Genomic DNA, 13,632 nt, shown 5'->3' on the forward strand with positions numbered 1-13,632 from the left:
AGCCCAAAGCCTTGTTTTTGCAAGGATGGCCGTAAAGGAAAAGGAAAAAATTAACCCAAATATATAAACCATGAATTATATAAACCATGAATCGAACTTAGTGGATGTTGAATGTTCCTATAATCTTGTTCCGAGAGATCGATCCTTCTTCCATAGAACACGTATGGCTATGAAAAATATAAACAAAGAATCCAAGACCCAACATCCTTTCCCTCGCCCAGTACTTTAATTAAGCTATTTCCATATGTGCTTTACACGTCGAGCTTCAAGCCCGGCTGGATTTTCTCTCGAATGCTTATGATTTCAAACCGGCTGGAAAAATATTAGAACTCAATATGGCAATTGAATTGATGGGTACTCGAGAAGAGGAGGCGCCATTGGTTATTGATATTTCAGAAAGAGAAACTCCAAAAAACCGAACAAGGGATATTCATATTTTGAGTTGTGCCTTCTTGGTCTTCCTCGCTTATGGAGCTGCTCAGAATTTGGAGACTACTGTTAATGCTGTGAGTTTCTTCTACCGATTTTCCCTTCTATTCATTTGATTGAACTTCCCCAGCTGTTGGTTGCTAAGAAGACTGACTGCTGTTTGAAATTCCTGGAAAATTTGAAGATTTTATTGTTCTGCAGAATCAATAAAATTGAGAAGTTTGACTCTTTTTTCTTTGGGTTTTAGCAAGGAAACTTGGGAATGGTGACTCTTGGAAGACTGTATCTATCTTCTGCGGTTTTCTCGTTGTTTGCATCATTGGTGGTTTGAGTACTGGGGTCAAAGAATGCTCTGTTCTGGGAACTACTGGTTATTGGTTGTTTATAGCTGCAAATTTGAAGCCTACATGGTAATTACAGCTCATTTATTCACTTGGTTTCTATATATACAATAGCATGTACTAATCAAGTTATGATGAAACTTTGAGACTGAACATTTTCATCTTACTTTGGTTGATATACTATGATACCAGTTTACTTTTTCCTTGGTCTTGCAGCTTCAATAATATGGGTTGGGGAGGTATGTGTATGTTGTTAGACTTATTTAAGTTCATTTATCTTATTGAATAATGACTATTGCTTTCTTTTGGTTTATCAAGGGACATATCTTACTTCTATAGCACGCAGTCATGCTAGAGATGCCAACTTACATGAAGGAACTGTGATCAGTCAGTTCAATGGAGAATTTTAGGCAACGTTTGCTCTTCACCAGGTGACTATTGATCTCTGCTGTGACAATTAGTCGTTTTCTAATTTTTTTATTCAGAATAACTATCTTCTTTGAATATCTTTAACGGGCCATTTCGAGGTTGTAAATATTAATCTTTTACCCCAATTTTGTTTCTTCTTAAAATGCAGTTTGTTGGAAAGTGGAGCGATATGTGTTGCTTCTACTGTTAATGAAAAAACGTTTTTCCTCTTGTATTCTATGCACCCAAAGATTTATAAATACCTTATGTGGCCTAGAAGACAGTCTTTAAGTATAACTTGCAGTTGGAAAAACCATTCTGTCTTTTGATCCATGCTTCCAGATGTTAGATTTGAAGAAGTCTTATGTTTGTTGAATAAGTTCCTGATTATTAGGAGCATATCTTAGTTTGTTATTGTTTTTGAATTAGTCTTTGTTTCAGTATTTTAGTTTCCTGAGTTAGTGGGATACGTTAGCTTGTTTTTAGCTTTTTTGTTTTTGTAAGGCTATTTAAAGCCACTGCTGTTTGTTTTCACAGTCACGAGAAATACAGATTGCATTGTGTTGTATTTCTCTGTTGAGTTCATCATTTTATTTTACATTTGGTATCGGAGCCTGGTCCAAGAAGCCTAATTGAATAAAAGAATAGAGTTTTCTTTTGAGAGAAACATGAAAGAATAGCGGAAAGCAGTTCCAACAATGGTGCGTTTGTGCAACCTGCTGTTCCCATGTTTGATGGGTACTATGAATATTGGGCAAAGTTGATGGAGAATTTTCTTCGAGCAAAGGAATTTTGGAGCCTAGTAAAAGATGGAATAGATGAAATTCTAGCAGAGAGAGAACCATCTGAAGAAGAGGTAAAGCTGTTTGAAGAACTACAATTGAAAGACAAGAAAGTGAAGTATTATCTCTACCAACCAATAAGTAGAGAAATCATGGAGACCATTCTCAATGATGATACATCCAAACAGATATGGGATTCAATGAAGCAGAAATTCAAGGGATCAACAAGGGTCAGAGAGCACAACTTCAAGCCCTAAAAACTAAGTTTGAAATATTGAGAATGAAGGAAGGAGAAACTGTCGATGCTTATTTGGGAAGAACTCTCTCAATTGCCAAGAAGATGAAAGCATGCGAAGAGAATGTCAAAGAAGCTGATATTACAAGGAAGATTCTGCGATCCTTAGTTCCTAAATTTAATTATGTTGTATGCTCAATTAAGGAATCAAACAATGTTGAGACTCTAACAGTAGTTGAACTTCGGAGCAGTCTATTGATTCATGAACAAGGAATGATAGGCCCAATTGATGAAGAATAGGTCTTAAAGGTTACAAATGAAGATCGAGGTGGAAGAGGCAGAGGCTGGACTAGAGGTTGAGGAAGAGGCAGAGGTCGTGGCAAAAAAAGTGTAGATAAAGCAACTGTAGAATGCTACAAGTGTCACAATTTGGGGCATTATCAGTATGAAAGTCCCAATTGGGAAAAGAAAACTTATTATGCAGAAATTGATGATGAAGACGAGATGCTGCTGATGGCACAAGTAGATCTGAAGCAAAACAAAAGGGAAGGGATATGGTTTCTCGGTTCTGGGTGTTCAAACCACATGTTTGAAAACAAAGAATGGTTTACAAGACTTGGTGAATGATCAAGCATTCGGTAAAACTTGAGAACGATTCTAAACTGATGGTGAAATGGAAATGAGACATCAAGCTGGAAGTTGGAAGAAAAGTCCAAACAGTAAGTGATGTGTATTTTATACCTGATTTATGCAATAATTTGCTCAATATAGGTCAATTACAAGATCAAAGCATCACTATTCTGATCAAACATGGAGCTTGCAAACTATACCATCTGACTCGTGGGCTTATAATAGGAGTACAATGACTGTCAACAGAATGTTTGTGGTCACCACAAATATTCTCATGACATCAGCCTCCTGCTTCAACACATACAATGAGGATTCGAGTGATATTTGGCACAAACGATATGGACATTTGAGTTACAAACATTTGGCATTATTGCATAACAAGGAGATGGTTCAAGGGCTTCCCAAAATCAGAACACCAACAAATAGATGCACTAGCTGCATGGTAGGGAAATAACATAGAGAAGCTATTCCAAAGAAGAGTAAATAGAGAGCAGCAAAGCAACTGCAGCTCATCCACTCTGATATTTGTGGTTCCATTTCACTTGCATCATATAGCAAAAAGAGGTACATGTTAACTTTCATATATGATTTTAGTTGAAAGCTGTGGGTTTATTTTCTGAATGAGAAGAGTGAGGCATTTATAACTTTCAAAAATTTCAAAATAATGGTGGAGAAAGAGTCTGGTTTATCATTGTGCAGTTTAACAACAGACAGAGAAGGAGAATTCAACTCTGAGGAATTCTCAAATTTTTACAAGGCACAAGGCATCAAAAGGCGACTTATAACAGCTTATACGCCTCAGTAAAATGGAATAGTTGAACGTAAAAATCGTACCATTCTCAACATGGTGAAATGCACGCTTGAAGAAAAAAAGATGCCCAAAATGTTTTGGCCAGATGTTGTAAAGTGGACGTGTCATGCGTTAAACAGAAGTCCAACTGCCTGCTTGAAGAATAAAACCTCCTGAAGAATGCTGGAGTAATCTCAAACCCAATGTTGAATACTTTCGGGTGTTTGGATGCATTGGAAATGTTCATGTACCTGAGGCAAAAAGACAAAAGCTAGACGCAAGAAGCCAAAAGCAAGTTCTGATCGGTTACAGCAAAGAATCCAAAGGCTACAAAATGATTGATCCACTGACAAAGAAAATCACCATCAGCAGAGACGTGGTTTTTGAAGAAAATGAAGGCTGGGATTGGAGCAGTACAAAAGAAGAAACCATAAATGATGTATTAGATTGAGGAGAAGCCTATGAAGAAGTATACAATCAAAATGATGATGAATCAGATTTAAACGACGAAGATTCAGCTGATGGGAACTCCACCTCAAGTGACGCAGCAGATTTCTCCAATGATGAAGCAGCAGCTCCTCAAACTTGAGAAAGAAAGGCTCTAACATATCTAGATGATTACACGAGTGGAGAAGGTCTCTCAGAAGATGATGTACAAAACTTTGTGTTATTTTTATCTACTGATGATCCTTTATCTTATGAACAAGCAGTAAAATCAAAAGATTGGAGGAAGGCGATGGATCTTGAAATTGAAGTAATAGAGAAGAATCATACATGAAAGCTGGTAAAAGCTCATTCTGGTGTGAAAGTGATTGGAGTCAAATGGGTCTATCGGACAAAATTGAACAAAAATGGAGAAATTGATAAGTGCAAGGCGAGACTGGTGGCTAAGGGATATGTTAAAGAGAAGGGGATAGACTATAATGAAGTGTTCACTCCTGTAGCAAAATGGGATACTATTCGAATGGTATTAGCTCTTGTAGCAAGAAATGGCTGGAAAATATTTCAGCTCGACGTCAAAAGTGCCTTTCTACATGGTGAACTCAGTGAAGATGTATACGTTGATCAACCACAAGGTTATGAAGTGAAGGGAGAAGAAGACAAAGTGTACAAATTGAAGAAGGCTCTCTACGGCTTAAAACAAGCTCCGAGAGCATGATTCAGTAGAATTGAAGGATACTTTATCAAAGAAGGCTTTGAAAAGAGCTGCTGTGATCACACTTTATTTGTCAAGAAGCGTGAGGATAGCAAGATTCTGATTGTAAGTCTCTACGTTGATGATCTCATTTTTACAAGTAAAGATTTGTTAATGATGCAAGGTTTCAAAAACTTAATGAAAAATGAGTTTGAAATGACTGATCTGGGTGAGATGAAGTACTTTCTGGGAATAGAAGTATATCAAGGCACTAATGGGATCTTCATCAACCAAAAGAAATATGCCAATAAAGTTCTTGAAAAATTCAGAATGGATGCTTGCAACTGGCAGCAAATTGTCAAAGGAGGAAGAAGGAGCACAAGTCGAAGGAACCTTTTTCAAGCAAATCGTGGGAAGTTTGATGTACATGACAGTCACAAGACTTGATCTGATGTACAGTGTATGTCTGATCAGTAGATTCATGTCAAATCCAATAGAAGCACATATGCTGGCAGCTAAAAGAATTCTAAGATATGTTTAAGCTACCATAGATTTTGGCATTCTTTACAAGAGGAATTGCACACATGAACTGATGGCATACACAAATACTGATTATGCTAGAGATTTGAGTGATCGGAAGAGTATTTCATGCTATGTCTTTATGCTAAGTGGAGGAGTAGTAGCTTGGGCATAAAAGAAGTAACCCGTTGTTCCTCTATCGACTACAAAAGCTGAGTATGTAGCTATTACCTCATGTGTTTGTCAAAGTGTATGGATGCAGCGAATTTGGAAGTAAATTAAAGGTACCCAAAGCAATTCAATCAAAATTCTTTGCAATAACTCCTCTACCATTAAGCTTGCAAAAAAATCCAGTTTTTCATGGAAGAAGTAAGCACATTGATGTAAGGTTTCACTTTCTAAGAAATCTTATATTTGATGGATCAATTAGCATGGAGTACTACAGAACTAGTGAGCAAGTAGCTGATATTATAACCAAACCCTTGAAGCTCGATCAATTCAAAAAACTCAGAGAAGCACTTGGCATTCAAATTTGCAGTGATATAAACTAACATACAACTGGTATGTTTAGTTTAGGGGAGGGTTTTGTTAGGTTTGAAGAAGTCTTATGTTTGTTGAATAAGTTCCTAATTATTAGGAGCATATATTAGTTTGTTATTGTTTTTGAATTAGTTTTTGTTTCAGTTTTTTAGTTTCCTGAGTTAGTGAGATACATTAGCTTCTTTTTAGCTTTTTTGTTTTTGTAAGGTTATTTAAAGCCATTGCTGTTTGCTTTCAAAGTCACGAGAAATACAAATTGCATTGTGTTTCACTTCTCTGTTGAGTTCATCATTTTATTTTACACCAGATATGCTCGAGTTTATACTTAAACCTCCAAAGTTCTCTTTTAAAAACTAATTCCTTCTTTATATGATTATAGTTAATGCCATGAATCTCTTTGCTTGGGGTTTAGCTTTTCTTTCCTTTTAAAATGTTTAACAACTACTCATAAGTTATTCTTAGACTGTAGGAAAGAAGTACCAGCAGCAATAGAACTTTGTTGTTCATTGTGTTTCTTTGTAGTATGACATTAGGTACCATTCTAATGTGTTTCTTGCGTAAAGTCGTTGACAAAGAAAAGAAAGTATCAGAAGATTCTTCTATAAAATTTTGTTCTACTATGATGTCTACATTGAAGTTAGTTATCACTCCTTTGCTCAACTTACGGATGCTTTTGATCATTCTTCTTGTTTCTTATTCAGTATTACAGCAGGCTTTGGTATGGTATACTATTGCTTACTGAGGCCATTACTGCAACAACTTGTTTCAATCTTTTACTTCTTTAAAAGAGAAAAATTTTCGCCTATTTTCTTAGTTAGAGATATGCTTGGAATTTCAGGGCTGATTACACCAATGATGTTGTAAACCCGATCCTTAGAGAAGCTGGTGTTGGTGGTGCAATGGCAGTTTATGGGGCTTTTGATGCAATAGTAAGTGCCTAAAATTCAGAAATGATTACTAGTTATAAGCATCGAGCTTTACTTGAAAGTAGCTCTTTGCGAACTATATTTGTTGGAATACCCTTAAGTGAAAGATATAGAAATTTTCAAAATACTTTACATTATGGTAACCTCACTAATTTTAAGTGAGAAAGCTAGACTAGATGCAATTGGATGATTTATCATCTAATCTGGTTTTGTTTGTAAAATTTCATGTTTAGTGTTCATTAACAGCAGGTCGGCTCACATCTAGCTTGAGATCAATAACATTAATAGTTTTGGGAGGGGAGAGAGGGCTTTTCTTCAGGCAATGATATTCATCTGGCTTTTACTGAAATAGAGGGAGGACAATGCAGCCATATAAACCTTTATACCTTTTAACTTTCAGCTATTTTCATTCTCTGTTGTACTTACTGCTGGTTATATGTTATGATTTAGTGCAACTAGAGGAGTACTCGGCAAAGTATACCCACTTCTCATGGCAGCTTTACTGGGCATCGGTGATGGGGTATTGAATATGCAACTTAGTGCTTTACTTACTTTACTTTCTAATCATGACATGGTATGAACTTATTTCCCTATTTATATATGCTCGGCCTAACTTTTCGTTATGTTAATCACTTTTCTCCTATGCAAGCTACCTGTTAGGCCAAAGGTGCAGTTAGATCTGTAATCACATGAATATTTCTTTGGAGAATAGGAAAAAACATTTACACAGCCCAAAGTGTGGTAGAGTTCAGCAATTGCGATTGTGTTCTTTATGAACCCGGTCGTTACGTTGTTGACAATGGTGGTGATTATGCTTCCTACAATCTTTGTTTTATTGGTTCCATTTATGTATTTTATTGTAAAGGTAGAGAATACATTCTCTAAGGCCCTTACAAGTTGTTGGATCTAGTATCCTAAGTGTAGTATTTTCGTCTAAGTACAATTATAATTTTTCAAACAGATTGTTAATAAAATTATTCATAAATTACATTAATACTTTGTATATTATCCTTACATGATTTTTGCACGCAAAGCAAAATGGAAACAAATGTTACTCACTGGTTGTCTAATGTTTAACTAATACTAAGCGATATTAAGTGGTTGGATCATAATACAGAAAGACAACTTATATTAGTAGATGAACTTAAACATATCCTTAGTCTAATCGAAAATGAGCAAACTAATTAAAAGACTAATATGTCATCTATCAAGTCCAATTGGGGAGATGCTTTTTCTTTGACATCGGAACGGATGACTCCCAGAAGATATTGAGATAAATGTGATTGACTGGACTGACAGTACATTAGATTAGACCTAATGAGAATAGATCTTAAATATGTTTATGAATTTATTCATTTGTGATGTTCACAGTGTGGCATACCTAAATCCTGAGTGGATAACGGACTATGTATGCATTACTCTTTACAATTTGATGTATGCAAAAGCTTGAGTTTGAATAAATAAGGAACCGAAAGTTGGTGCATTAGGTGTATGACTTCTGCAGTATTTAGCGTCATTCACAACAGTGGAATTCATAACCTGAAACATATGTAAATGATATCCTCTCATTGGCATTACATGATTGATGAAAAGTAAATGTGGCTACGGATCGTTCGTCATTATGATGGATTACTTGATCACTATCTGATAGTAATTAACTTTTCACGAATGAAGATGTAATGGTTACCATGAGATAAAATAGGGTTATATTAGGAGAATAAATATTATCTCAAAAAGATTAAATGATATCTTACGAGGGTAACACACTTATTACAAAGTTATTGGACGAGTATTAATCGAATTGCTTTCGTAATGGTATGTCGTTGGGGAGAGCTCAATCACGATACTATAGTGAAATGACTTCATGACTAAATAAGTTTATAATTAATAGTCGAAAATTTTAAACTTAATTATAAATCATTTGAGCCTCAATTACATATGTCCAATCGGTCCCACCGCTAGCTTGTTGAAACAAAAATTGAATTGCTTGTTGAATCAAAAGGAACACAATGAATAGAAATGGAGAAACGAAAAATATTTAGAAAATGATTATGGTTTTCTCCAAAATGAAAATGGAGAAAATGGAATCATTCGAGAATGAATGTGGTTTTCTTAAAATGGAATTAAAAATGAAATTGAGAAATGAACAAATAATTCTAAAAAATTATCGGAAGATTGAGTTTAAATTTTTGAGTTATTTTAAGGTCCAAAAATGAAAATAAACCATATAATTATAGTGAGCAAGTTGAATGGTGAAATATTAAATATATTTTCTCGAAAATTTTATTAGGGAAAAAATCATCATAAATTTATCGGGAGTAAAATTAGGATGAGAAAATTATTTAATATAAATATTGAAATTTATTTTTGGGAAATAGAAAAACAAAATCGGGTTGGATCAGATTACAAAGTATTAGGTCGAAAAGTCTGATAAATACTTGTAATTGGACTTAATGTGAGAGAGGCCCAAAATCCCTTCATGGAATATGAAGGGGCAGCAACCCTAGTAGGAATACTAGGGGTGTGCCGACCACCGTAATCTTCCTCTAAGTAGGGAGTGTTTTTCTATTTGAAATAAACTTCTCTGATTCAATAAGAGTTCTACATTCTCTCCCTATAAATAGATGGCATCGGTAGAGCTATTTACACAATTTTTAGATACTATTATTCTACCCAAAAATAGAAAAACTTTTATTCTCTAAGAATTAAATATATTTTTCAGAATAACGATTCTATTGGTTTCTATTTAAGAATATTTTTTCGTTTTCACCCTAAAAGAAAAAAAATTATTTTTATTTTTGTGTTTGATTCGACTTGATTGAGGCTAAAAGAAAAGAAAACTATTGGTTAACTTTATTCTATTCTACCCTTTAATTTTTTAAGTATTCATGTCTAACATGTAAATATAGGAATACAATTGTTAAGGATATTTTGAATATATAAAAGAAATTAAAAAATTAAACTAACAATACTTGTATGCGACACTTGTGGATATGATGATATGACTTCTAAGGATCTTTTAAATATATTAAAATTTAAAAAATCAAATTATATCCGTAAGCGATACTCAGACTTGAATCTGAATAATAAATGGCACTGTTTTCTATAAATACAAAAATTGGATTTTTTATTTTCCACGGAAACAATTTTTTTTTTTTAAAATTAAGATGTATAAAAATGGAGTGATCACCGGCTTGCATTTTGTAACTGTCTCGTAGCTGCAAAAACTGTTGGCTGGATGAAATCTAAATAAATAGAAAAGGGCTTGATATCTACCTCATTTATGACCATTAATATAGACACAAATCATACCACCATTTAATAAAGAAATATTATTTTGTATAATACGTATGATTCTCTCTTTTTTAGTACTTTTTATTTTTTTTCACGTTCGTGCTTCATAGGCTAACCTAACGGTGGTCGTCGCTACACTATGCTCCCATGCGACTAATTTATTAGTAACGTAAGAAACCATAGTATCAACCACGATCGAAGTCTCCAACTCTTTTGGCATAAAATTACATTGTATACTTTTACTATATTAAAAATATAATTTTATTATTTTAATAGTTAATATTTTTATAATATTTTAAAAATAAATTAAATTTATATTATTTTTGGAGTTAAAATATTATTTTATTATTATTTTAAAATTTTATAAATTATAAAATGACTAAAATGAAAATTTTTCATTTTAGGCCCTCCACCCCTAGTATCAACTGAAATGTTTGTTATTATTGGAAAATAGTGATTAGAGTGGTTTACACTAATGTGCTGAGAGTCATTAAAAAAGGTTATAGAAGTTTGGAGATTTTGGTGATAAAAACCAAAAAAAATAATTACATTAATCTAACAAAATCCAACAGAGTCTCTGCGTATAGCTGTAGACTGTAATTTCTGTCAAAAGCATATTGGTGATGCGATCAACTTCTATGTTTTCTTCTCTAGGAATATATTCAAATTACCATTGACTCATTTACAATAGAAGTTGTTAAATATGTCTGATAATTGTGGAGCAAGATGTCATTGAGAATGATTCCTGAATGGCCCGAAGAACTTCCATATTATCCGTCCAAATTAGCACTCTATCACATCGCCTACTCTTTAGTAATGCCAAGCTATCTAGAATACCCCATAACTCAACATTAAAGAGAAAACACTGTCCCAACCACCTGTTAAACCCAATAATCCATCCTCCATGGTGATCCCCCAACACTCCCCCAACAACGGCAACCCTCGAGTCGACCTTGACAGTGCCATCATAATATAATTGAATCAAATTACTTGCCCTAGAGGATGTCGTCCTTGAATTTTTCCTTCTAGTATGATCTACCTTGTGAGTAGAGCTACACTGCAAAGCCCAACTATATGAACATTTGATTATTTCGTCAATGCTCCATAACTGTAACACCCTTAACCCGTTTTCTTTGCCGGATTGGGGTTATAGAGCATTACAGTACAAATCAGAACATTTATAATCAAACAAAAACAAAAATATAAAATAAATGATAACAATCAATAGCTTTTAAAAATCGGGATAAAATAAACTTACGGGCCTTAACCCAATCTTTATAGGGCCTTAAAAATAATTTGGAAACAATCCGGGACTAATTTGAATCAAAACAAAAAAATATGTAAAAAATTTGAAAATTCTGGAAATAGTGGTCACACGGTAGTATGGCCAGGCCGTATGGAATAGCCTAGGCCATGTGGCTTTCCCACACACTTGTGTGGCCAGACCGTGTAACTAACTGTGACCGTGTGAAAAATCCTACACCTAAAAATTAATAAGACACATGGTCGTGTGCACTTTAAAAAGCTTCCAAAACAAGGCAAAACTTTCATCCAACACTTAGGTTCCAATCCAAATCCAAATCAACTATTTCCATACTTCAAAAACACATTTAAACAAGCCTAAACATGCCAAAACAATCAACCTTAATGCCTAACCATTGTGTCTTCATTGACATCATAATTCAATTATCAACCTCAATTCACTTGACGCATCAACTAATTTGCATTCAAATTCATAAGTTCATATATAAAACTCATACCAAACTTATCATTTCTTCTTAATCATTCATATTCATTCATACCATGATTCAAACACTTAAATAAGGTTTATATCACATGACCAAAACAACTTTATATGAACATATTCACACTAAGATTAAAGGAACATACAAAAGTAAGCTTATACCAAGCTTAAAACATAACATTTGTAATAAGTATCTAAACATATACAAAACACCTATTACATGCCATATAACCCAAAATAAGCGTATCAAAATCTACCAAAATAAATCTGAATAGTGTGATCTTCAAGTTGATCCGATCGCTTGACTCCACAAAATGTTATCTACAAGGAACAGAAAAGAACACGAGTAAGCTTCACTAGAGCTTAGTAAGTTCAACGGTTAACATGATAAAGCTTACTGAATTAAACATGACAATTTTGATAACAATATTAAAAGTTAGAGTTTCCTGTCAACCACAATCCACAATAGGTGAGTTTATAAATAAAAAAATACGAGATCATTTATCAAGCCACAATGCTATCAGGAGATTCATGAATAATCTTTCAACAATTCAATAGCAAGACATTTAACACAAGAAACATTGCCTGATGAACGATATATGGATATGAGTACACAGTTATCCATCCGAAACACACTAAACGCTCAAACGAGCCAATACAACTGATAACACGCCTCGGCATCAAATGCCTCTCCTGTAGGCTAACATCCCTTTGAAAACACGCCTGGACACTAAGTGCCAAGCCCAAAGGCTTTACATCTGCCCTCCACAACATGCCAAAATCACTGTAATATATCGCGATAGTCTGCAACAAATGCTGGACTTTGGTATATTAAGTGTAAAATCACAGGATAGGAATCATCATCTCATCTCAAATCAATCCCCGAACCTCACGCACTATAACCTATTGGTATTCTAATCGTACTCTATCTTACGTTCGTCAGCTTAAAGTCTAACAATTTATTATTTCCATTCACACCAATTCAACATCGAAATATTTAATTTAACAATAAACAACTAAATTCTCATTCAATTCATATTGTAAAATATATATCAAAATAAACCGAATGAGCTTACTAGGGCTAAACTATAGAGTTTGCAACAGTTCAAGGACTATTTAGCAACTTTCCCTTTTTCTCAATTTTCTACTTGATCTTGATCTATAATATAATTTATTTCAATTATTAGCCTCAATTTCATATACCATTCAATTTAATACATATAACTTCCTATTTATAATTTTTTACACATTTACCCCAAACTTTTACACTTTAATCAATTTGGTCCTTAATACCAAAACAAGCTTATTTCTCATAATTAAACTTTAAACCCATTTAACCTAAGTTTTAACCATTCTAAAATAGCCCTAAAATTCTGGATTTATCAAGAAAAACCATGTCTATTTTAGTTTATTTTCTATTTAGTCACTAAACATGAAAATTACTAAAAATCACTTTACAAATTAGATCAAAATTATTATCAAGCTTCTTGATCAAGAACAAACATAAAAAATACTTCAAGAACATTAATAGTATTTTTTTATAAACTTTGGAAACTTCACAAATTAGTCCCTAAACTAGTTAAATATGAACAAACCGATATCAAAAACGTAAAATTTATGAAAAATGGACCAAAAAAACACTAACATGCAAGTGTCATGGGCTGCAGTTTAAAGCCCGTTGTAACGCCCCAATTTTTGGGAATTCTGTGAATGTTGGCATAGGTTTAATTATGTTAGTGGGCCTCTAGAAGGCCCAAGCTTAAGATAGAACCCGACAATTTTAGTTAATTTTTGTTCCATAAGAAAAAGGGGGTGAAATTATGAAATAGGATCTATGTGAAAATGTTTGAAAATGCTAT

General features: G+C 33.8%; 1 protein-coding gene across 1 annotated transcript; it reads left to right on the forward strand.

Annotated features, from left to right (window-relative positions):
• Positions 1 to 3: 3 nt before the first annotated feature.
• Positions 4 to 6,084, forward strand: LOC128291404 (UNC93-like protein 3). The gene is given in 6 exon segments (XM_053026446.1): positions 4 to 506; positions 677 to 782; positions 785 to 839; positions 963 to 1,009; positions 1,089 to 1,201; positions 1,348 to 6,084. Coding segments are annotated over 5 exon segments (471 nt in total). The 5' UTR covers positions 4 to 335; the 3' UTR covers positions 1,181 to 1,201; positions 1,348 to 6,084.
• The last annotated feature ends 7,548 nt before the right edge of the window (positions 6,085 to 13,632 follow it).

The sequence above is a fragment of the Gossypium arboreum genome, chromosome 4 (assembly GCF_025698485.1).
Source record: "Gossypium arboreum isolate Shixiya-1 chromosome 4, ASM2569848v2, whole genome shotgun sequence".
Classification (NCBI taxonomy): domain Eukaryota; kingdom Viridiplantae; phylum Streptophyta; class Magnoliopsida; order Malvales; family Malvaceae; genus Gossypium; species Gossypium arboreum.